Source organism: Neomonachus schauinslandi, chromosome 10 (genome assembly GCF_002201575.2).
Source record: "Neomonachus schauinslandi chromosome 10, ASM220157v2, whole genome shotgun sequence".
Taxonomy (NCBI): Eukaryota; Metazoa; Chordata; class Mammalia; order Carnivora; family Phocidae; genus Neomonachus; species Neomonachus schauinslandi.
Genome location: NC_058412.1, coordinates 29,568,813 through 29,592,598, shown reverse-complemented (window position 1 = coordinate 29,592,598; position 23,786 = coordinate 29,568,813). Strand labels below are relative to the sequence as shown.

Sequence of the window (23,786 nt, the reverse complement as noted above, 5' to 3'; positions counted from 1 at the left end):
TTGGATTTATCATTAATGAGTAATCACCAATGTAATTATGAAACTAATCCTGACTTGTAGTTAAAATTGCAAGATAATAATTAAGCAAATAAGGTGTTATGGTTAATGATCTAAGAATAATTAATACATAAAAAGATAAAATGTTTCTTTGTGATCTTAGTCAAAATCACTCCAACTGTACATTGTTCCTGAAACAAGTGTAAAGTAGAAGTAAACCATTTTTATCTTACGGTCACAAGCAGGGCTTTCTAGTCCTAGGTCAATGTTTACTTAGGATGTGAGAGTTTTCTTAATCCTATAACCTATTACCTTCCTCATCATCAGGATGAATTCAGCTTTCCTTCCCTCCCTCCTCACTGTCATTTTACATTCTTCAGGAAGCTACTAAGAACAGTTTTTAGCCAAAGATAATTCCACCAGTAATTCCTATGCTAGAAGTACTAAAAAGGTTTTAAGTATTGAATTTTCTCAACTTTAATCTCAAATATAATTTATTTTGTGTGCTGTGATCATTTATTTCTGTATTGCTTTATCTGTAATCTCATATCTTTATTTATAGGCATATGTTGTTTTTGTAACTACATTGGGTGGTCAGTGGTTGGAGCGTAGCTTTGCTACATTCTTGTCCCACGTACTTGATCTGGTTTCCCATCCTCGGGCAACGCAAACACATGTAGAGGCTGTGTACTCAAGACGATGTGTCTCCTTTATCCTAAGAGCTACTGTGGGCAGTTTGCTAGGTGAAAAAGCCCAGATTGCAGCTGCCAAAGAGATATGCCAAGCTATTGGAAAACAAATGAAAGCAGTAGGTAAGAATTGATATCTTGATGTGTGTTGTTGATTTCTGTAGTCATTTAGCTTTATGTTATTATGCTTAGTAAATACTAATGGGTCTGATTAGTACATGTCCTTTTCTGGACTGTGTTTTAAGAGTCACTTTTATTGAGTACTCTTCTTGTTATTAAAACAACATAATTACAGTGAAATAGAATTTTTAAAGATTTGAGTAGCATGTTTGAAAGGTTAGGTTTTCTGTTTCATTTCTAGTACCTGTACTGATGTTCTAGCTCTCCTGGTATGCAGCAGCATAGTGCTTTGCTATCTTTGAGGAACAACCTATTGTAATTTTTCTGCTTGGGCCTTTTGTTTTATAAACACATGTTTGTTTGTTTTCCTTTTGTTAATAGGCATAATAGGAAGACTTAGGAGCAATTACAGGTCGTTATTAGCCCACTGTAGGATATACTGTGAAGCCTCAGTTATTCATAATTAAAAGAAATGTCCATTTTATAAATTTCTCAATTTAAGAAGTAGTTATTGAGTATCTGAGATTGCAAAGCAGTAATTCAGGGTTTGAATAATGAGTGACATAAAAGTTCCTGCCTTCATGGAGCTGTTAATCCGATTAGGGAACTAAACGTAAAATATACATTCCGTAGGACAGTTCAGTTTTCTTAACCCTAATCAGGCAAATTATATTGCCTCATAGTGGTCTTTACAAATAAATAAATCTATCTTTTGATTGCTAAACCACAGATCCTTGACCAGGTACTATCTATATCTGGTTTACTATTTTTTTCCCATAATCTGGCACAGTGTTTCTAGCCCTTAAACATTTCTTCAACACATTATTGTAAAATTTTTTTCAAGTTGTGAACCTAGGACAGATTACTGTTTTAATATAACTGAAGAAAAATACCTCATTAATTTAAACACCTTTAATTCACAATTCATAACTTTCAGTTAGCCCTATGCATTTAAAAATGCTTTGTTTGGGGCACCTGGGAGGCTCAGTCGATTAAGCATCCTACTCTTGATTTCAGCTCAGGTCATGATCTCAGGATTGTGGGATCGAGCCCCACATTCAGGCTCCGCATTCAGTGGGGAGTCTGAGATTCTGTCCCTCTACCTTTCTCCCATTTGCTTTCTCTCTCTCTTTCTCGCTCTCTCAAATAAATAAATAAATCTTTAAAAAAAATAACAATTTAATGAATAGAGAATAATCAGTAATTTATATTTAAAGAATATATATTAAATATTTTATAAAATCAGTAAAAGTAAATTCACAAATGGTTATAGTTTTCATTGTTTATAATAGCTTTTACTTAGCATACCATTTTTATTTTTTTATTTTTAAAATTTTTTTACTTAAATTTTAGTTAACATACAGTTCAGTTGTGGTTTCAGGAGTAGAATTCAGTGATTCTCATCACAACAAGTGCCGTCATCATGACAAGTGCCCTCCTTAATACCCATCACCCCTCTAGCCCATCCCCCACCCACCATCTTCCATCACCCCTCAGTTTGTTCTGTATTGTTAAAAGTCTTTTATGCTTTGTTTCCCTCTCTCCTTTTTTACCCCTTCCTATATGTTTATCTGTTTTTTTTTTAATTCCACATATGAGTGAGATTATATGGTATTTGTCTTTCTCTGACTGACTTATTTCACTTAGCATGATACACTCTAGCTCCATCCACATCAAGCAAACCATTTTTGTTTTTTTATTTTTAAAGATTTTTACTTATTTATTTGAGAGAGAGAGAGAGAACGCACAACCAGGGGGAAGACCAGAGGGAGAGAGACAAGCAGACTCTGTGATGTGAGCGCGGAGCCCATCTTGGGGCTCAATCCCATGACCCTGAGATCATGACCCGAGCTGAAATCAAGAGTTGGGTGCCTAACCAACTGAGCCACCCAGGTGCCCCAAGCAAAGCATTTTTAAATGCATAGGGCTAACTGAAAGTTATGAATTGTGAATTAAAGGTGTTTAAATTAATGAGGTATTTTTCTTCAGTTATATTAAAACAGTAATCTGTCCTAGGTTCACAACTTGAAAAATATTTGTACAATAATATGTTGAAGAAATGTTTAAGGGCTAGAAACACTGTGCCAGATTGTGGGAATAAAATAGTGAACCAGATATAGATAGTACCTGGTCAAGGAGCTGTGGTTTAGCAATCAAAAGATAGAGTTCCTGCATTTCGAAGTCCAGAAAAAGCTAAAAATAACGAGGTCCATAATGAAAATTACAGTGTGGGGATGCCTGGGTGGCTCCGTCGGTTGGGCATCTGCCTTCGGCTCAGGTCATGATCCCAGGGTCCTGGGATTGAGCCCCACATCGGGCTCCTTGCTCAGCAGGGAGCCTGCTTCTCCCTCTGCCTTGCCGCTCTCTCTCCCTCTCTCTCTGGCAAATAAATTAAATAAAATCTTGAAAAAAAAGAGAAAATTACAGTCTATAATGTATTAATCTGTTATTATATATTATATATATTTTAGTCTATTTTTAAAATTTAAATTCAATTAATTAACATATAGTATATTATTAGTTTCAGAGGTAGAGTTTAGTGATTCATCAGTTGCATATAGCACCCACTGCTCATTACATCAAGTGCCTTCCTTAAGGCCCATCACCCAGTTACTCCATCCTCCCACCTGCCTCCCCTCCAGCAACCCTAAGTTTGTTCCCTATAGTTAAGAGTCTCTTATGATTTGTCTCCCTCTCTGATTTCATCTTATAGTCTATTAATACACAATGAATGCAAAAAAGGTGAGGAAGTTTTACTGTCATGTAAAGGTTATTAATCTTAAGGTCATAGATTAACCATTTGATTTTTTAAAAATCTTAAAAGCAGAATTAAATACATGTTAAATACATTTCAGTTCTATTGAAAGGTCAGGGAAGAGGGCAGCAAAGCTAACGGGAACTTTGAGGAGCATCTCAGTAAGGAATTCTAAAGCCAGTTTCCTTATGGATCTGCTTTCTGGTCAGTAATTCAACAATGTTGCTATCCATATATTGCAGCACTTGAGGTAGCAACAATAATATCGAAGTAACAATAATGGCCGCTGACACTGACTGCATGTGTATTGTGGGAAGCATTGTGCTCTGTTCTTTATGTGAATTGACTTTTTAATCACTACAGTACTCTTTGAGATAGTCCCTTATCCCTCTCAGCAGAAGGAGAACTGGAGACTTGGGTTAGTGGAGTGGCTTGCCCAGTGTCATGTAGCTGATGTGACTGGTAGAGTTGCGATTGGAAGCCACGTGCCTTTCTGGGGAACCAGTGCTTTGGTACACTGTGCTTTGCTGCTGCTTGCTCAAGTTAGGGCTATTCCCGGACGCAGGCAGAATACCTCCGCGCATACTTCAGTACTGCCTTGATGTCACTAAACAGTGTTCTCAGTCACTTCAGTGTTTAGTTACACTGGTGTTCTGCTAAGAAGTAGTTACATACAGAGCTTTTAACACCCAGGCATCAACTGGTGCAAATACTGGTATAAAAATGTCAGTTGGAGAAATCAAAAAAGTTTTGTCACAACTTAATTCACCCACATCAAACACATGATTCTGTGTTTTCAGAAGCAGTAGTGAATGATACTAGTGGTGAAAACAAATCTGGAGCAGCAGACATTGCAGCAAGCCAGCATGTGATGGTCTGTGCCCTCCAAGAACTCGGGAGCCTGGTACAGAGCCTGAATGCTACTGCATCCCCTCTTATTCAGGAAGCATCTATAGGTATGATAATTCACTTACTTGCTGGGATTCTTTTTACCATTTAAAAAAAAGTCATAAGTGTGATTGATATTTAACTCCTGATTAGTTACTTGCCATTATAATGAGTAGTTTTCAGATCATTTGTTAAAAGTTCAGTTTTATTTAAGATTCACTGGGTTTGTGAATGTTGAATAAATGGTGGAATAAAGGTTGGGGAGACAAAGTCACGGTAGTTTGTTTCTAATAATTGGCTAAAATTTGTTGAATACACATTTAATTTTTACATCAATCTTTATATTTTTTTGGGATGTAATTATGCATGTTTTTTTTTTTTGTAGAAAGTGTTCCTTTAAAATTCTCTACTATTTCTGAGATAATGTATTGTGTTTTGGCAAAGTTCTAAATGTATTTGGGTAAAACCATAATGATTATGATTTTAATCATGTTACACATATTCTTCTTGTTCATGAAATCATTTGACTTCATTAAAGAGGCATTTTTTGGTGTATTTCTCTTTAGGACTTTTGGAAACCGTGACTTCAGTGCTTCTTCATCCAAGTATGGCTGCCCGGCTTGCCGCCGCCTGGTGTTTGCGCTGTGTGGCCGTGGCTTTACCATTCCAGCTGACACCGTTTCTAGACAGGTGCGCAGAACGGCTCAACAACTTGAAAACTTCACCGGAAGCTGTTAGCGGATACAGCTTTGCAATGGCTGCTTTGTTAGGTGGAGTTCATCAGTGTCCGTTGGGCATTCCTCATGCCAAGGGAAAGGTATGACAGAGACCGTGGAATTATAAGTGCTGTCATGTGGGCTTTAGTCTTCATTGGAACACCTTCTGTGTTTAATGTTGAGCTGGGTGATCAAACAACAGTTTTACTATAGTAATATAAAAAACAGTGTTCTGCCAATATGGAGTTGACAGACCCTAATTACAATTTGATATTTAATTCTGCATAGGAATAGTAGATTTTGTCTGGGTGTAGTATCATTTTATTTTAGAGAAGAAAAAACTTTACAGTAATTATGTGGAAATCAGAGCTTTTCTTTCAGCTTTTAGAGATAAAAATTCATATTGTTGTATTCAAAGATATCAAGAGTATATGTTATTGCATTTAGCGTTTTGATAATAATAGTTGAATGGTTTTATGAGTCAGTTTCTATACTATACCTGCTAATACCTGCAGTTACTATACCTGCTAATACTATTATGGTTTTTCCTCAAGAATATTGTTTATGTAAATATTATTTGCAACCTTACATATGTAGATTCTTTCTGGGACATTAGGCCCAGATCCATTCGTTCTTAAGAGTTCTGTAGCTACTGCTCGAATCTCAGCTTCCGTCTCCTTTTGTTGTTTGACTGCCTCCTCTCTGATTATCCTGCCTGCAGTCTTTCTCCCATCTCCCCATACCACTTCCATGTTTCACATTAGCTCAGAGACCCTTCGGGACTACCCAGTGCTCAGAGAATAAACATAATCCCCTCTGTCTGGTAAACTGGCACCTCCGCAGTTTGCCTTCTTTCTACCCATTCATTCTCATTTCCCACTGCTCTACTTAGACTAGTCATCTTGCTTTCTTCTCATGCCTTTTTCAGCCTTCATGCCTTTGTTCGTACATTAGAATCTCATCCCTCTTCTTGGTCACCTGTACCAAACTTATCCATTTGTTTGAAGGCCCAATTAGAATGTCATTTCTTTCATGCCATCTCCTCAGAGCTACTCCATCTAGGATAACCTTCCCCTTTGCAGACCACAACTACATCTGTCTTACTATTTTGTCATTTAATCATGTGCTGCTTGTTACTTCCCATTTTCCCTGTGACAGATTCTCTAATAAGACTGTAGGTGCCATAAGATTAGCTTAATGGCAGAAACATAATGGGAGTTCAACAAATCTTCGAATATAGGATAACAGTACTACCAATAATAGCATTTATTAAGTGGTTGCATGGACCAGCACTCTTCTGAGTGCTTTGCTGTATTAACTTACTTAATGCTTCCTGGAGTGAGGTTGGCATTCCTCTTATACCTGTTTTACCAGTGAGGGAACTGAGGCAGGGAAGTTAAGTTATCCCAGGTCAGAAAGCCAGGAAATGACAAAGCTGGGATATGAACCCAGGCAGTCTGGCTCTGGAGCTCTCTCTTAACCACTGTGCTATGTGGGGTCTCCTCAGAGACAGGCGTGCAATCAGGATGGAGCAGCCCTTGATGTTGCCTCTTTTAAGCCATGTTAACAGCAACAACAAAAAAGGACAACTTTTTTTTTTTAACTAAAGCACACTAGCTATGTATTTTCTTATTTGATTTCTTTAACTTGTTTCAGTTAAAATCCAATTTTAAACTTCTCTTGCAGATGGTAGTTAGTATTGCTGAAGATCTCTTACGAACTGCTGCCCAAAATAGCAGGCTGTCTTTACAGCGTACCCAGGCTGGATGGCTTTTACTTGGAGCACTTATGACTTTAGGTATAGTTATATTTGAGTAGGATCTTGTCTAACTGTATAACTGTCAGTAGACGATAAAGAAAGTTTAATTTAAAAGTATTCAACTTCACATTCTAGACTGTGAATGACATGAGAAAATTGGTGAAGGTGTTTTTCCTCTCATTTGGGAGTGGATTCCTATTTTTGGTAATTTCTGCTTAAGTACATTTAATGAGAAATTTGTTAACAAAGTTTCACCTTTACTATCAGAATAGGCCTGGTCTAACTAATTGGCTTAGTGTTAACCAAATGAGATAAGAGTATGGGGGCACATTCCATCCCCAGAGTGACGTGAGTGACATGATTTTGGTAGGGTGGTAATAAAGTCACATTTAAATGGTCTTTTTGGTGCTGCTTTTCTGGGGTTACCATTCTGCATTTCACTTTCCTAAGTGCTGTGACAAATCTGAGATACAGGCAAAGTTTAGCACTGTACAGAGAACAGAAAGACATGTTGTCCTGGCGATGAGATGTGTCTACTTTTTAGTTCATGTGTGTGTGTGCTCTACAGAATCACTCACCACTTTGAGCGTCTACCTTTTGGAAGGTATACTTTGCCCTAGTTTTCTAAAGAAAATAAAAAGTGCTAACTTTTCCAGAAATTTATGTTAAATACGTTACATGGTATGTTAAAGGAGTTCCTTAGAATGTAAATTCTTAGTTCTAAACATACCGCTCCTCCATAAAACAAAATTAGCCATATCAGTTGCCCCCCCAAATAGAGGAATATATAGACGTATGTGTGTGGGACTTGGGTGTCTATGTTTATATACATGTGTATTTATAGAAAAGATGTCATAAGCTGTATCCCAGATGTATTTCATTATTGATAATGCATAAGCCACCATTCTGAATATAGTTGGGTAATTTCTTTTAAAGTACTTGTTATGGATTTACGTTTGGCTGCTAAAAATGTTGATACTTTGTAGGTGAGTTTTATTATGCTTTAATAGATATGTTAAGAAACATTTTGAGGTGGGGGGGAGGAGGTGGAGGACGGTGGTCAAAAGGTATAGCCTTGCAGTTCTGAGCTGAGTAAATACAGTGGTGTGGTGTGCGGCACGGTGGCTGCAGATCACACTCCTGTGTGACAGACAGGAGGGCTGTTAAGAGGGTCAATCCTGAGAGTTCTTGTCACAAGGAGAAAATTTAAAAAAATTTTTTTTTCATTTTATTGTGTCTATATGAGATGATGAGTGTTGGCTGCACCTGTCATGGTACTCATTTTACAATTATTTATAACCCAAACCATCATGCTGTATGCCTTAAACTTATACAGCAATATATGTCAGTTATTTCTCAATCAAACTGGAAAATAAAAGACGCACGTTGAAAATCTTACATTACAGATAAAGATAGAGGGAAACGATGGGTATTGTTAAAGCCTGTGTGGGGCTCTTTGACTTTGTTTGTAATGTATGGTTTATATATATGGTTTATATGTATGGTTTCGCATTCTCGTTTTCTCCAATAGGACCATCTGTTGTTCGTTATCATCTGCCCAAGATGTTGTTACTGTGGCGAAATGTTTTTCCCCGTTCTCTAAAGGAATTGGAGGCTGAGAAGGCCCGAGGCGATTCTTTTACCTGGCAGGTGACATTGGAAGGTCGTGCCGGAGCTTTATGTGGTAAGAACTGAAAGGATTGTACTCTCAGAATATTATTTTATTACTAAAATATTTGTGAGGGGAAGGAAAATAACTACTTCAAATTTTTATTTTAATGTGTAATAATAAATTCATAGACTTGTAGATTTAGAGAGAAACTTTATAAATAACCTGTGCCGGTTTGCTAATTTTGCAATGGAAATGAAGCTGAGACTCTCAAAAGGAGGTTAGCATTAGTGGTAAGATGAGAGCCAGAGCCCAGTTATTGATTCCCAGTTACAGCAGTAGTCCACCTGTCAGAGAGGCACGGGCCACCACGTAAACAGCCCGGTAGGTATTCAAAGGAAGAAGAAACTCACGGTCTCCAAGGTCACTGAGTTGACAGTACGTCTTTTCATAATGGACAGACAGCCAGCATTATCAAATCTGCAAATGTTGGTGCATTTTTTCCAGACATCAGTGTCATGAAAATCATGAATAAAGTTGTTTTTGTTTAGAAGTCGGCAACTTACAGGAAAGGCTCAAGTTTGGTTTCCTTTGGGAACTAGAATTACCCTGGGTGACTCTATTCTTTTTTGATTTATCTCAGAGTGAAAAGTGCTTCTTTTTCCAAATTGTGGGAAACAGATATACACTAAAGCATAAGGGTGGCAGGGCAAGGGGTCCGTTTTGTTCCCACACATCTAAGAGCTGTTTTGGTCTTAGTTCTGTAGCTAAAGGGGCAGCAAAGATGTTCCTTCTATCTGAGCTATTTTGTGCACTCTTGGTTCTGTCTTGAAACTGCTTTCTTTGTAGTTGTCTGAATTTAGTGATGTTACAAGACCTTTGATTTCCCACTCACAAAAATCTCCCTAACAGATATCTTCCCTCCCTCCACCTTTCTTCTAGACTTTTCTAATGATTTTTCTCTATAGTTGCAGTTAGTTCTTCTTTTGGTTTGACCTGATTTTAGAACCTTATATTGTATAATAATGGAGAATTACAGGTATCTTTATATAATTCTATAATTTTATTTTCACAAAAGCTATCTTAAATCTGTTCTTTTAAATATTTTATCTAGCAATGAGGAGTTTTGTTGCACATTGCCCCGAGCTCCTAACTGAAGATGTGATTAGAAAATTGATGACCCCTATTGAATGTGCCATGACTATGATGTCACAGTAAGTAAGCAGTTATGACAAGTTAACATCCAATTTTGCATATTTATAGTCATGTTTTGTATTTCCCTCTAATGTCATATATGAAACATATAAAACTTTACTGTTTTAAAATGACCTTAAAAATTATAGTAATGTGCTATGGTGAGCGCTGTGAATTGTGTAAGACTGTTGAATCACAGCCCTGTACCTCTGAAACAAATAATACATTATATGTTAAAAAAAAAAAAAAAGAAGAAGAAGAAGAAGATAGCAGGAGGGGAAGAATGAAGGGGGGGAAATCGGAGGGGGAGACGAACCATGAGAGACAATGGACTCTGAAAAACAAACTGAGGGTTCTAGAGGGGAGGGGGTGGGGGGATGGGTTAGCCTGGTGATGGGTATTAAAGAGGGCACGTTCTGCATGGAGCACTGGGTGTTATGGGCAAACAATGAATCATGGAACACTACATCAAAAACTAATGATGTAATATATGGTGATTAACATAACATAATAGTAAAATAAAATAAAATTATAGTATGGTATGGGTTGAAATAAAATTGTGTTTTATAGTGTTCCAGTAAAGGCCACAGAATAAACTAAAATGAAAATGTAATACCAGTGTATTTTGACAGTTCATTGATACATTGCTGAAAATGTTTTGAGTAACACTTATGCGAGTAAGCTGATACCAACTATACTTTTGATATTTTAGCATTCCGTCTGTAATTAAGGCCCATGGAGCTCATCTGAAAGCCAGTGCTGCAATGGTCCGTTTAAGACTTTATGATATCTTGGCTTTGTTACCTCCAAAAACTTATGAAGGTAAATAAAGTTTACAGTATCTAATAAAAATTCTTCAATATATTACCTTTCCAGTTCTTCACCGTATTACAGAGTTCTGACCAAGGCTCTCCCCTGACTTTGCAGAGGAAGACAACCATGTTACTTTTCTTCATATAGAGAAGCTAACACTTGCTGAGCACTTACTGTGTTCTGGGTCTGTTCTAATCTCTTTACATGTATTATCTCCTTTGACTCTAACCACAACTTTATGAGGTAATTCAGCCGTATTTTACGCATGAAGAGCCTCGGGTACAGAGAGGTAAGGTAACTTGCCCAAGTCTGAGATCTAGTAAGTGGCAGAGTTTGGATTCAAACCCAGCTGGTTCAGCTTTAAAGTCTGCGCTTTTATTTACTTTTTAAAGATTTTTACTTACTTATTGGAGAGGGAGAGAAAGAGCACAGGCGGGGGAGAGGCAGAGGGAGAAGCAGACTCCCCGCTGAGCAGGGAGCCCAATGTGGGGCTGGATCCCAGAACCCTGGGATCATGACCTGAGCTGAAGGCAGACGCTTAACCAACTGAGCTACCCAGGCGCTCCTCTGTGCTTTTAATTATTACCCTAAACTGCTTCATATAATATATAATTCTTATAATATAGACAATAATTTAGGAATCTTGACAGAGAATAATAATGTACTTTGCAGATATCAAATATTATATAAAATGCTAATATTAAAATAAGCCATTGATTTGTCTTCAGTTCAGCCATGCCCAAGAATTCTGATGTGCTCTGGTTCAGTGTTTGCACATCACTGGGTAATTAATTAATAATTGTATCATATTTAATGTATTTAAATAGATATTTAAAGCATTAAAATATGTTTAATATATTTAAATTCATTAAATTTAAATGTGAATATTTAATATGAATATTTCCTGAGTATTTTTGTTACTTTAAATAATTTGGGCTAAAAGGCATAATACAATAATAAAAATGAAAGTACTGTTATTGTATGTTAAAACTAGCATTAAAATATTTAGTATAGATTTTTTTAAAAAGAGAACAGGGACTTAATTATTTTATCCCTTTAGAACATGTTGCTTCTTTTTGTGGGCAATGATTGTAATTTCCTAAAAATTATTCTTTCACGTCTGATCTGAAGTTCTGTTTTTTAGGATCTTTCAACGCACTTCTTAGAGAACTGGTAGCAGAATTCACTTTGACTGACAATTCAGCCAACACAACTACTTCCCTCCTCAGATCCCTCTGCCATTATGATGACAGTGTTCTTCTAGGTTCCTGGCTTCAAGAAACTGATCATAAATCAATTGAAGACCAGGTAGCAAACCATACAGGGAATTTAAATACAACTTCATCAAAAGCAATGGTGTTATTATACATTGTCATTTAAAAAGAAAATATTGAAGACTAAAGTTTAATTTTATTTTGGCTTTCTTAGACATTTAAAGATAGCTTCCTGATGGTAGATAAATAGTGAAAAAAGGTAAATTTCTTCTGTTCTTTTAAAAAAAAGTTACTACAGCTTCTTTTAATGAATTTTTTGTGGGTTTAAGTTCCTCCTGATATTGTTTGGCTTGCACATTTTAAGGTGGGCAGTATAAAAATGTTTTAGAATGAATGAGCATTTTCTTAAAATTATACAAGGTGTTACTGATGGCTTTGTTTCATGGCCAAATCATATTTTTATCTATTTAAAAATTTTGTGATTCAATCATTCTTGTGGTTTTTTTGTTGGAAATTTTCAGATTCAGTCATTCTTGGTTTTTTTGTTGATACTGGTACCTTTTTTCCTTCCTCTCATTCTGTTCTTCTTGACTAATACTCATTCAAGTAGATTTTGAATGATTTTTATGTCATTCTTTTTGTAGCTCCAGCCAAACAGTGCATCTGGAAGTGGGGCTCTGGAGCATGATCCATCCTCCATTTACTTACGAATCCCTGCTGGAGAAGCTGTGCCTGGTCCTCTTCCTCTTGGGGTTTCAGTCATTGATGCTTCCGTGGCTCTTTTTGGTGTAGTGTTTCCTCATGTTTCTTATAAACACCGGTTAGTATAAAGTCAATCAGGTAATTTTAGCTAAATATAAATTATACCAGAGGAGTGGTGGTTAGTGGGATGTGTTAAGGAGGTGATGGGGATTGAGGAGTGCGCTTGTTGTGAGGAACACCAGGTGTTGTATGGAAGTGTTGAATCACTACATTGTACACCTGAAACTAATATTACACTGTAAGTTAACTAACTGGAATTTAAATAAAAACTTTAAAAATAAGTAAATAAAATAAATTTAAAAATTTTAAAGTATTTAACGTAAATAAAGTTATCTATCAGGAAAAAATATATACATATAAATTATATTCAAACAATAGGTTCCCATCCCAGTTACCTACAATAAGGTGAATTACTACTTAAACATAGGCTTATAAATTTAATAACATAAGTGACACGTACATGATGGGAAAAAATTACATGAAAATTCCACATAATTTGAAATTGTTCTTAAGATTTGGCTCTGTGTACTAGCGTCTGGTACCATTGTATTGTGGACTATGTCTTAAATGGCAAGATTTTCATTTCAGTAGTTCATTTGACAGCTTATAAGTAGGCTTTCACTATATCTTTAACGAGGAATCATTAAATCAGTTTGCTTAAGTCTTTTGATTTTGTTACTGAAGAAGTTAATGAGTGAGAAGTCTACTCTCTAATAACATTTGTCTTTCGATTTGAGTCTGAACTTGGGAAACTAAAATAACTGGTTGTTTTTCTAAGAGGAGCATTTTGGTTTGCTGTATTCTTTGTATACAGACACTCTCCCTAACTTTAGTAGGCATTTTGTCTATTTATGGTGGTTTTCTCAAAAGGAAAAGTGAAAATGACTTAGTGTAAGATACTTTCAGGTAACTTGTTTAACAAAATATGCTTTTAGGGGCACTTGGCTGGCTCAGTCAGTGGAGTGTGTGACTCTTGATCTTGGGGTTGTGAGATCAAGCCCCACGTTGGGTGTAGAAATTACTTAAAAATAAAAAATCTTAAAAATTATATATATATATATATATGCTTATTTATTTTTTTATTTTTTATTTTTAAAGATTTTGTTTTCAAGGAATTTCTATATCCTCAAACTCACAACCCCAAGATCAAGAGTCACATGTTCTTCGGACTGAGCCAGCCAGGTGCCTCCCCCCGCAAAATAAAAAACATGCTTTTAAAACATTGTTATATTTGTATATAAAAGATAGCATAAATATAAAAGATAACAAGTGTTATCTTTAAAAATGTGTAGGTTACTTGATAATTGCTTTTTAATTTGAGAAGAAAAACTTCAGTGTGAAATTTTACTTTACCCAGATATCTTTAAGAACATTTGGTTGCCACATAAATGTTGAAGAACATTAAAGGTGGAAGAATCTCATAAAGCATCTAATTTAATGTCCTTGTTTTAAATCCAAGGAAATCCAGGTCCAAGAGTTTGTGGTTTGCCCAAAGTTATATAGCTAGTTATGAGAGCTGTAACTAGAATCCAGGATTACCTTAACTACTTGAAATCACTTTTGTACAAGGTGAACTATGAATAAATAAATTCTATTAAAAATATAATAATACCTTAAATATCCAGTGATGGAGGAATGAATGAATCAATTATGGAAAGTTGACAGGCTAGAATTTTTTTTTTTTAAAGATTTATTTATTTGACAGAGACACAGCGAGAGAGGGAACACAAGCAGAGGGAAAGTGGGAGAGGGAGAAGCAGTCTTCCCGCTGAGCAGGGAGCCCGATGCGGGGCTCGATCCCAGGACCCTGGGACCATGGCCTGACCCGAAGGCAGACGCTTAACGATTGAGCCACACAGGAGCCACTAGAATATTTTTTAGATAGACAATGTTTTGATATCAGAAAACACTCCTTATAAAATGTTAAATAAGAAAAGTAAAATAAAAAGCAAGAAGTGATCCCAGTTTAGTATTTTAAAATACATAAAAATGTACATGTGTATACCAATACTTATGTATATGTGAATACGTAAGAAAAGACCTGAAAGGAAATGATTATACCTGAGGTTAAGAGTAGTTATTTTTGGCTAGTAACTTTTTGTTACTAGTCTCCAAATTAAATGAAATGACTATTTTATAATAAAGAAAAACATTTTTTAAATAATTCGTTTTAAAAGGTTATGTACTTGAGGTCAGTTATAGGCAAATGATGCTTAACGGTAGTGTTGGAGACATGTGTCTCTTCTTATGTGTGTGCTTGAAAGCAGTGTGAATAATGCGCTGCTTCCTCATCCATAGAAGATGTGGATCTATGTCACACCAAGTGTTAAAGTAGTCAGTTTTAGCCCCCAGTAACACTAACTGGAGTTCCTACTGGAGACTAGATGATTTCTTCCTCTGATTTTGAAGAATGCTTTGACCTGAAACCTATGGCCTATTATACACTGAGCTTAAATCCTTATAGTGACCTTAAGGGGGGAGATACTGGTTTCCTACTTTAGTTCATAGTTACTTTAGTACTAAATCCAACTTCCCAGCATTTCTTTGCCCATCCCATTTATTTTCAGAATCTGAAATGATCTCAATCTCTTTTATCCGAGTAGTCTCAAATGGCTGTGATTTTTTTTTTTGCTGCCTCATTTAAATAATTTGAAATAATAAAAAAAATTCATTTTTGATTTTCTACATTAAAAAAAAATTACCAAAGCTAAATTTTTTTCAAAATCTCCCAGTTGACTTTTGAGAATAGGACATGAGGTACTATTTTCTTCCATGTGAGAATATTTTGAAAGAAGAAAAAAATTATGCCACATTTTAAATTTTTCACCTTAAAAAAAGATGCATAGTTAGTGACTGTTATTCTATTCAAGAAACCTTGAGCACCTACTATATGCCAGTCACTTTGTTAGATGCTGAGGTTAACGTTAAAGAACATTATGACCTTGAAGTTATGACCTTATTTCGTTAATTGAAACTTAATATTTAGTTGCTTGCTTTGTTCCAGTTAAAAACCACATGTCCCTATATCAATTCAGGAGGAGGAGATCTGGTTTGAACCAGCTGCAGGAATGAAATAGAAATGAAACAGCATGGGACATGATTTGTTAAACACTTAGCTATTGCTCTTACTTCTGTTTTCTGAGCCATATTTGAATGAAAAGTATTGCTAATGTTATCTTTATTCTATGATTATAGATTACAAATGTTGGATCACTTTGCTGAATGTGTTAAACAAGCCAAAGGTGTCCGCCAACAGGCTGTGCAGCTTAATATTTTTACTGCTGTTCTTAGTGCACTAAAGGTATTTACTTTTAAAACATAAGTATTCTCAACTAAGATTTTTAATTAATGCCTTTACTAAGGCAGGTATTTCTAGACTGTTTTGATGATTATATGTGTATCCCTTGATAACTATGTTTTTATATTAGTTTAATTAAATTATTAGAAACAATTTATTAGGCTCATTGTAATTAAATAGTGTTCTATATTTTAATAATGTTCAAGTTCATGTTTCGATGTGACCTTTCAGATTTTACAAGTGCTGGAAAGTTCTTTCAGAATTTTCAAAGATGTCTAATGCAATCTGATACTCTACTGAAGGTTAACCAGATAAAACTTAAGTTCATTTTGTGGTTTAGACCATAAATCAGGAGAGGCTATGTTGTATAGCTGAAAGAAGACTGCATTTAGAGACTGTGTTCTGGTTTAGCTCTCATTTAGGTTTATGTCTTGTGCAGTTCCTTTAACCTTTTGAACCTCAGTTTCTACATGTATGAAGTGAAATAACAAATATTTTGCCTATCTCTCAGAGTTCATGCACTGTTCTGTGCAGCCTGTGGCCTCTCATGATGTATTTGAAAACTTTTTATATTGCTCAGCACTAAGCTTATTATAAGGTTTTACTTGTAAAAGAAAATGGCAGTAAGTACAGGTGTTTAAATGGGCATGAATTAAATCATGTTTTGTAAACATCAGGGAAAAGGGACATAGGCATTGATTATAGAAATATAAGTTTGTATCGTTTATATATAACTGTTAGTATATGCCCTATTTAGAGACCATCAGCTAATACCAACATCTGAATTTTTTAAAAAAGTAGTCATGGTCTCTCTTAGTGTTTGGAAGGCTAGTGTACCAGCTGTAATATTGGTCCAAGTACACTTTTCTTCATAGATTCGCTCACTAATGCCTCTGTTGTAGTTAACATTTCCCTCAGCACCATGAGTTGGATTTTTGGTCTCAAGTAAGTTAAGTTCCATGACAGTAAGTGTACCTAGAACAGAGATATTAACATTTAATATGATGAACAAACTGTATCAATATTCAGTTACTGATATTTTTACCCATTTTATCTTTTTATATATTGAATGTACTCTTGATGACATAATTATCTTCTCTGAAATTTTTATATAAACAAATCAAAGTTTTATAATCATCAGACCTTTTCCTTAAAGTTCTAATGATAAATGTCAATCAGTTGAATGACAGTTGATTTAATAGTACAGTGTCCTTTACATACAAAAACAATTTTTGAGCATTTGTCTTTGGAGAGAGACACTTCCAGGGATTGTTCATTTTAGGGCTGATTGACTATAACTATGTTATATATCATGTTCTGAATCACGTTTAGGAAAGTGATTACTGTCGATTTAACAGGTATTGATCTAGGCGTAGTATATACAGGTGGAAGATGGTTGAGGAAGAGGCAGGGTGGGGAATGGGTAAAATAGGTGAAGTGGATTAAGAGATACAAACTTACAGTTATAAAGTAAATAGGTCACAGGAATGCAGCATGGGGAATATAGTTAATAATAGTGTAATAATATTGTACAGTGACACATGGTGACTACACTTGTGATGAGCATACTTAATGCATAAAATTGTCCAATCACTGTGTTGTACACCTGAAATTAATGTTGTATGTCAACTATACTTCAATTAAAAAAAGGATGGTTGATACATGCGCCCCTATTTTATAGCAGCATTATTTATAATAGCAAGATATGGAAGCAGCCCAAACGCCCATCGATAGATGAATGGATAAAGAAGAAGTGATATATATATATATATATATATATATATATATGCAGTGGAATATTATTCATCCATAAAAAGGAATAAAATCTTGCCATTTGCAATGACATGGATGGAGCTAGAGTATAATGCTTAGTGAAATAAGTCAGAGAAAGACAAATACTATATGATTTCACTGATATGTGAAGTTTAAGAAACAAAACAAATGAGCAAAGGGGAAAAAGAGAGAGCTAAACCAAGAAACAAACTCTTTAACTATTGAGAGCAAACTGGTTATCAGAGGGGAGGTGGGTGGGTGGATGGGTGAAATAGGTAATGGGGATTAAGGAGTGCATTTGTCATGATGAGCGCTGGGTGACTGACATAATAAAATTTAAAAAAAAATTTGAGCTCATTATCAACAACAACAAAAAATAAAATTAAAACTTTTAAAAATTAAAAAATAAAAAGCTGGTTAAAAAAAGTGGGTGAAGTGGGTATGTTTACAAAGATTGCAGCACATTTTTAAAAAATTTAATGTGAATTTTGAATTGCCTTTTTTTTTAAATAACTGTAGGGCCTGGCTGAAAACAAAAGTACTTTAGGACCTGAGGAAGTTCGTAAATCTGCTCTGACACTGGTTATGGGTGCTCTGGACAACCCAAACCCCATCTTACGATGTGCAGCAGGGGAAGCTCTTGGAAGAATGGCTCAGGTGGTTGGGGAAGCAACCTTCATTGCTAGAATGGCCCAATATAGCTTTGACAAGTAAGTGGGTCTTTTTACTGACAAGTAAGTTTCTCTTAGAGGTAAAGATGTCTTTTTAAGTAATCAATAATTATAGTAATTGGATGATATGTTTTCCACATGGTATAGCATATGACAAAATTTTGTGTTTTTTTTAATAATCTTAATTTTTTTTTATAATCTTTTTAGTTCAGTAATTGTTTAAACTCTAGGATCTGGAGAAGTCATAATATTATAGATACTTTCATTGTGGTGAGGTTTCAGCCTTTGAATGTTACATAATGGAATCAAGAGGACTGTTAATAGGACTTCTCTCAGTTATATGTATTCTGCTCTGAAGAGGTGCTCTGGTAGTCCCTTTCTCTTATCTCTGCGCCCCCCCCCACATTATACTTTTTTGTTAATTAGTCACTTTTTGTAATAAGCCATTCTTTTCCTAACTGCCAGCAAGTTTATCATCTCTTAAATTATCCCTGAAACAGGGGAAAAGTTAGTGTTAGATTTTAAAGATTTCTTTACATATTAATTAAAAAGAGGATTTCAGAGTTCCAAATAAGTATGATTAAGATGATGCAGTTATTAATTACTCTTGGTTGTTAATCAAGTACTTAAATAGAGAAGTTGAAAATCAGGTGTGGTCAAGAACTGATACTTGAGTTATGTAAATTAACTATTTTTAACAATTGTATATTTTGAGTACTAATTATACCAAACTAGGCCGTAATCTTTAGTGAGAGAGGTGGGGTGCGGGGAAGCAATGGTGGTGAAGCAGTAGTTTTGAAGAAAAAGTATTTCTGAATTCTTGGTTATCTGAGAATGGTTTTCGCTGTCTTCAAACATGAACAGCAGTTTGTCTGGTTATAGGATAATGCCCCCAGTGTATTGTTTGAATCACTAAGGGTAGTATGAGCAAGCAGAAGATAAAATATTCCCAGATACTTCTCTTCTGCGGGATGACTTCTGCCATTTTCTAGCAACAGATTAGTTTTGCTTTTCCAAGTATGTCATTGATTCTGAAATCAACTTTGGTTAAAGATGTTTTTAAATACACAACCAATCTTACCTTTTAATGGTTTGTGCTCTGTTAATAATAGGTAAAACTAGAGTATATTTGTTTGGAAAACTCCAGAGTGGTCATTTTGGTTTTTAGTTCAAGGAGTTTTAATTTACAAGTATTTCCAATACCTGTAGGAGTATTTTTTTTTAGTTATTCTGGTGAAACACAAAGACCTTCATTCATATTCATACCTTTCTGGTTGATGGTTTGCAAGTATTTTCAGTGCCTAGTTTCATTAGCTTTTCCAAATATTTGATTATGATTTGAAGTTAATTATTACATGCGTTTTAAGTTACCCATTTTTCACAATTCATCTGATACTAGAATTTGTTTTAAATTCTCTACAAACATCATAATTAATTGGCAGTGCTTTTTGTTTTTTGTTTTTTTTATTTAAATTCAATTAGCCAATATACATGTTTTCTTTCTTTTATACTACTATATAAAGTAATGGTACATTTAAAAATCTGTGGTATCTTAGGGTCACTTGGGTGGCTCAGTTGGTTAAGCATCCAACTCTTGATCTCAGCTCAGGTCTTGATCTCAGTGTCATGAGTTCAAGCCCCACATTGGGCTCCACACTGGGCATGGAGACTACTTAAAAAAATAAGAAGGGGCACGTGGGTGGCTTAGTTGGTTAAGCCTCCAGCTCTCGGTTTGAACTCAGGTCATAATCTCAAGGTCTTGAGATCAAGCCTCTACTTGGGCTCCCTGCTCAGTGGGGAGTCTGCTTCCCCTCTCTCTCTCTTTCTTTCTCTCCCTTTGCCCCTCCCCCTGCTTGTGCACACACTCTCTCTCTCTAAAATGAATAAATAAATCTTTAAAATAAATAAAAGTAAAAATAAAGATCTGTGGTATCTTAGATTAGCTTGAAAAAGTTTCAATGTCCTCCTGTCTCATAGTAGAATGTTTTCATCTACACTGTCTTTTGTTGATTTAATATGTGACTATGAAAGGCCAAAAGTATTTACACATAAAGATCTGTCAGCTATATTTACACACTAAAATCTTATGCCATCTTAGCATTTAGACAGGAATCATTCTCTTAAACCATTCTAGTTAACAGGGAGTTGCTTCAACTGCTTAAGACCTAGTTCAGAAGGAAATAAAAATCATTACTGGTTGAATTTGTTTCCATTCAAACTGAAAATCACTTTGAGACCCCTGGGAAGTATATATTCTTGTAGCTTAGATTATTTACTCTATTGAATAGATGATTATCACTGAGAGAATTGGCTCAGCTTTTTATCTCACTGAAATATTACCTTTTGAAAAGTACCAACATGAAGGCAGTTTTGTCATCTGTGTAATGCTTTAGAATTCACAAGATTACATTCATTCTTAACTTCTTTCATTCCCCAAAATGACTGCTATGGAGAAACTGAGTCATAGAGAGATAGAGGTTATTTATCCAAGGATGTAATATGTTAGAAATACTGCTAAGAATAGACTTAGTTTACTTCCTTCATTACTACATTTCTTCATATCTGTTTTGTGACAGCACTTGGGATTTTTCTTTCTTCACCATAGGCAAACTGACCAGCCAGAGTTTTGGTGATGGATTTTCATCTCTTGGCTTTATTTTACTTTTATGGGTTTAACAGAAATTTGGTTATGGGTGGCTTACTGAGAGTTGTAATACAGTTCTGAAAATTCAACCAAAGTTTCTCTCTAGACATCTTTGTTATTGTAGGTGCTCCATTCTTAGTGGTATTTTATCCTGTTTTCTTTTTTTTTTTATCCTGTTTTCTAATAGTAACTGACTATGTTGGTACATGATTATGAGGGACATTATGAGTCGTAGTATTTTATAGCTTAAAAAGTGTTGTTACATATGTTCTTCTATTTGACCTTTTCCATTGTCCAAAATGAGGTTTAGAGGTTCTGTTTTAAACTCTCTACATTGCTACTTACGTATGAATAAAATAATGAAATCTATTCTTTCAAATAAACATTAAAAATATATACAGGACTTGCACTTCCAGTCATGGTGGAAGAACAGGGGCTGGCTTTTTGCTGCTGTCTTAAACGACTAGGAAACCAGATAAAATAAATGAAGCGATGATTTTCAGACATTGGGCAATAGCCAGCATAGAGCAGTGATCCCTGAGAAATGGGAACACTGAGAAAGGGGAACACTATAATTGCTCCAGATTTCTGCCTAGAAAGAGTTTCCAGGCTGAAATGCAGGGATAGGAAACCCAAACCTAACTGAGTTAAGGAGAAAGAAGTTGGAGTTTGGGGAGGTCAACATAGCTAGAATGTGTGGAATAGAATATGTGAGAGGAGAGAGCTGCACGGAAAGAGAGCTATGAGCAGAGTCATCTCAAGTCTTTGGCTGAGTGCTGCTATGTGCAGAAGGAAACTGCCCAAGACCAGGAAAAAAAAAAAAAAAAAAGAAAAGAATAGGTGAATAGGTGGACAGAATATGAAACAGTCCCCAGGGCTCACACAGGATTGAAAATAGTTCCTACTGTCCAGATTGGAAAGACCTAAAATGGAATCTTAGAAGGATATTGCCTTAGTAGTGAAGGCAATATTGACCCACTCTAAAACAATTTAAAAGCAAGCCTTGAAAGGATCAAACGGATTCTAATTAATAAGTACATTCCAGAACAAAGCCCGATAGTATTTAAAGAAACACAACTAGTGTAGCACCTAATATCGTAAAATGTATAGTATCCACTATCCAGTCCAAACTAATCAAATGTGTAAGGAAGCAGGAAAGTAAGATCTCTTACCAGGAGAATATATTAGTCTTTGGAAATAGGCCCAGAAATGGAAGGAATGATGGAATTAGCAATGAAGAATACTGAAAAATATGCTGCATATTTTTAAGGAAGTATAAGAAAAACGCAAGCGTGATGAAAAAATTGAAATTCATAAAATAACCCAGGGGAAACTTCTAGAAATGTAAAATATTTCAAATGAAAAAAATACATTGGGATTAACAGAAGATTAGGCATTGCAGTAGGAAAAAAAGTGATGTTGAAGATGGAAATAGAAACTATTCCAAATGAAGCACAGAAAAAAAAGACTGGGGAAAAAATGAACAGAAGTCTCAGTGACTTCTAGAACAATGTCAAGCTTACATTCAGATAATTGAAATCTTAGAAGTAAGGGTAGGTCAAAAATTATTTGAAGAAATAGACAAAAATTTTCAATTTTGATGACAACTATAAATTTACAAATCAAAAAGCATATGGTAATCAAATTCCTTAAAGCCAGTGATAAAAAGAACATCATAAAAGCAGCCAGTGGGGAAAAGACATCATGCAGAGGAACAAAGGTAACAGTTTTAGCAGGCTTCTGATCATAAACTGTGCAAGCAGAAAACAGTAGAATGACCTAGAACTTTATACCCAGTGAAAATGCTTTTCAAAACCAAAGTTTTAATAAAGACTTTAAGACTGTGAAAAGTTGGGAAATTCATTGCTTACAAGGTATACTATAAGAAATGTTAAAAGAAGCTTTTTGCACACACACAAAAAAGATGATATGAGATGGAAATTTGGATGTAAATATAGAAGTGAAGAGTGACAAAAGTAGTAGTTATGTGGATAAATATAAAGACTTACTCTTTTATAAGCCTATTTTTAAATGACCTATTATTTTTTTCTCATTAATTTCTTTTTTATTGTTGTTTAGTTTTTATTTCGTAATCATAAACTTAACTCTGCAATCCAGCTAGACTTGGAGGGGAATAAGGAAAATATGGATCTCATAGAACTGCAGTGAGAGCACAAAAATTATAGGATATTTTGAACAGATGGGGGTGAAGGGGTGCTCCCCTGAGCTACAGAAGTAATGGACTGGTAGTTAAGATAAAACACAAGTCAAATTTATTAGATTTGTCCACAGTCAGCAATGGTGATCTTTTTGCTGGTCTTGCCATTCCTGGACCCAAAGCACTCTATGGCTTCCACAATATTCATGCCCTGAAGACTTGCCAGAGACCACAGCCTTGCCATCCAACCACTCACTCTTGGCAGTGCGGATGAAAAAATGGGGAACTGTTTGTGTTGGGTCCAGCATTTGTCATGGGCAAGATGCCAGGACCCATATGCTTCAGGATAAAATTTTCATCATCATATTTCTCCCCACAGATGGACTTGCCACCAGTGCCATTATGGCATGTGAAGTTACCACCCTGGCACATAAATCCCTGAATAATCCTGTGAAAGCAGGAAGCTGTATAACCAAATCCTTTCTCTCCAGTGCTCAGAGCATGAAAGTTTTCTCTTGTCTTTGAAACTTTGTCTGCAAAACAGCTCAAAGATGTGACCCAAGGGCTCACCAATCATGGCAATGTTGTACACGGTAGGGTTGACCATGGCTGGGTGGCATGGGCAGCTCCTGGGCAGTGGAGTCTGCAAGCTATTTTTATTCTCATTCTCAAATGCCCTGGAAAGATAATTGACTCTTTAATGCAAATATAATAACATATGGTAGG

The 23,786-nt window shown here is 35.4% G+C and overlaps 1 protein-coding gene and 1 pseudogene across 1 annotated transcript in view; one reads left to right on the top strand and one right to left on the bottom strand.

The window, feature by feature from the left end:
- HEATR5B (HEAT repeat containing 5B) overlaps positions 1-23,786 on the top strand; it is a 110,058-nt gene that overhangs the window by 16,194 nt on the left and 70,078 nt on the right. Inside the window, exons 8-18 of the mRNA XM_021697821.2 lie at positions 560-809; positions 4,362-4,517; positions 5,016-5,266; positions 6,852-6,963; positions 8,456-8,608; positions 9,648-9,747; positions 10,440-10,549; positions 11,685-11,848; positions 12,399-12,574; positions 15,712-15,817; positions 18,107-18,297. Coding sequence (XP_021553496.1) covers positions 560-809; positions 4,362-4,517; positions 5,016-5,266; positions 6,852-6,963; positions 8,456-8,608; positions 9,648-9,747; positions 10,440-10,549; positions 11,685-11,848; positions 12,399-12,574; positions 15,712-15,817; positions 18,107-18,297 — 1,769 coding nt within the window. The remainder of the gene's footprint in view (positions 1-559; positions 810-4,361; positions 4,518-5,015; positions 5,267-6,851; positions 6,964-8,455; positions 8,609-9,647; positions 9,748-10,439; positions 10,550-11,684; positions 11,849-12,398; positions 12,575-15,711; positions 15,818-18,106; positions 18,298-23,786) is intronic.
- Positions 23,179-23,667, bottom strand: LOC110587590 (annotated as a pseudogene).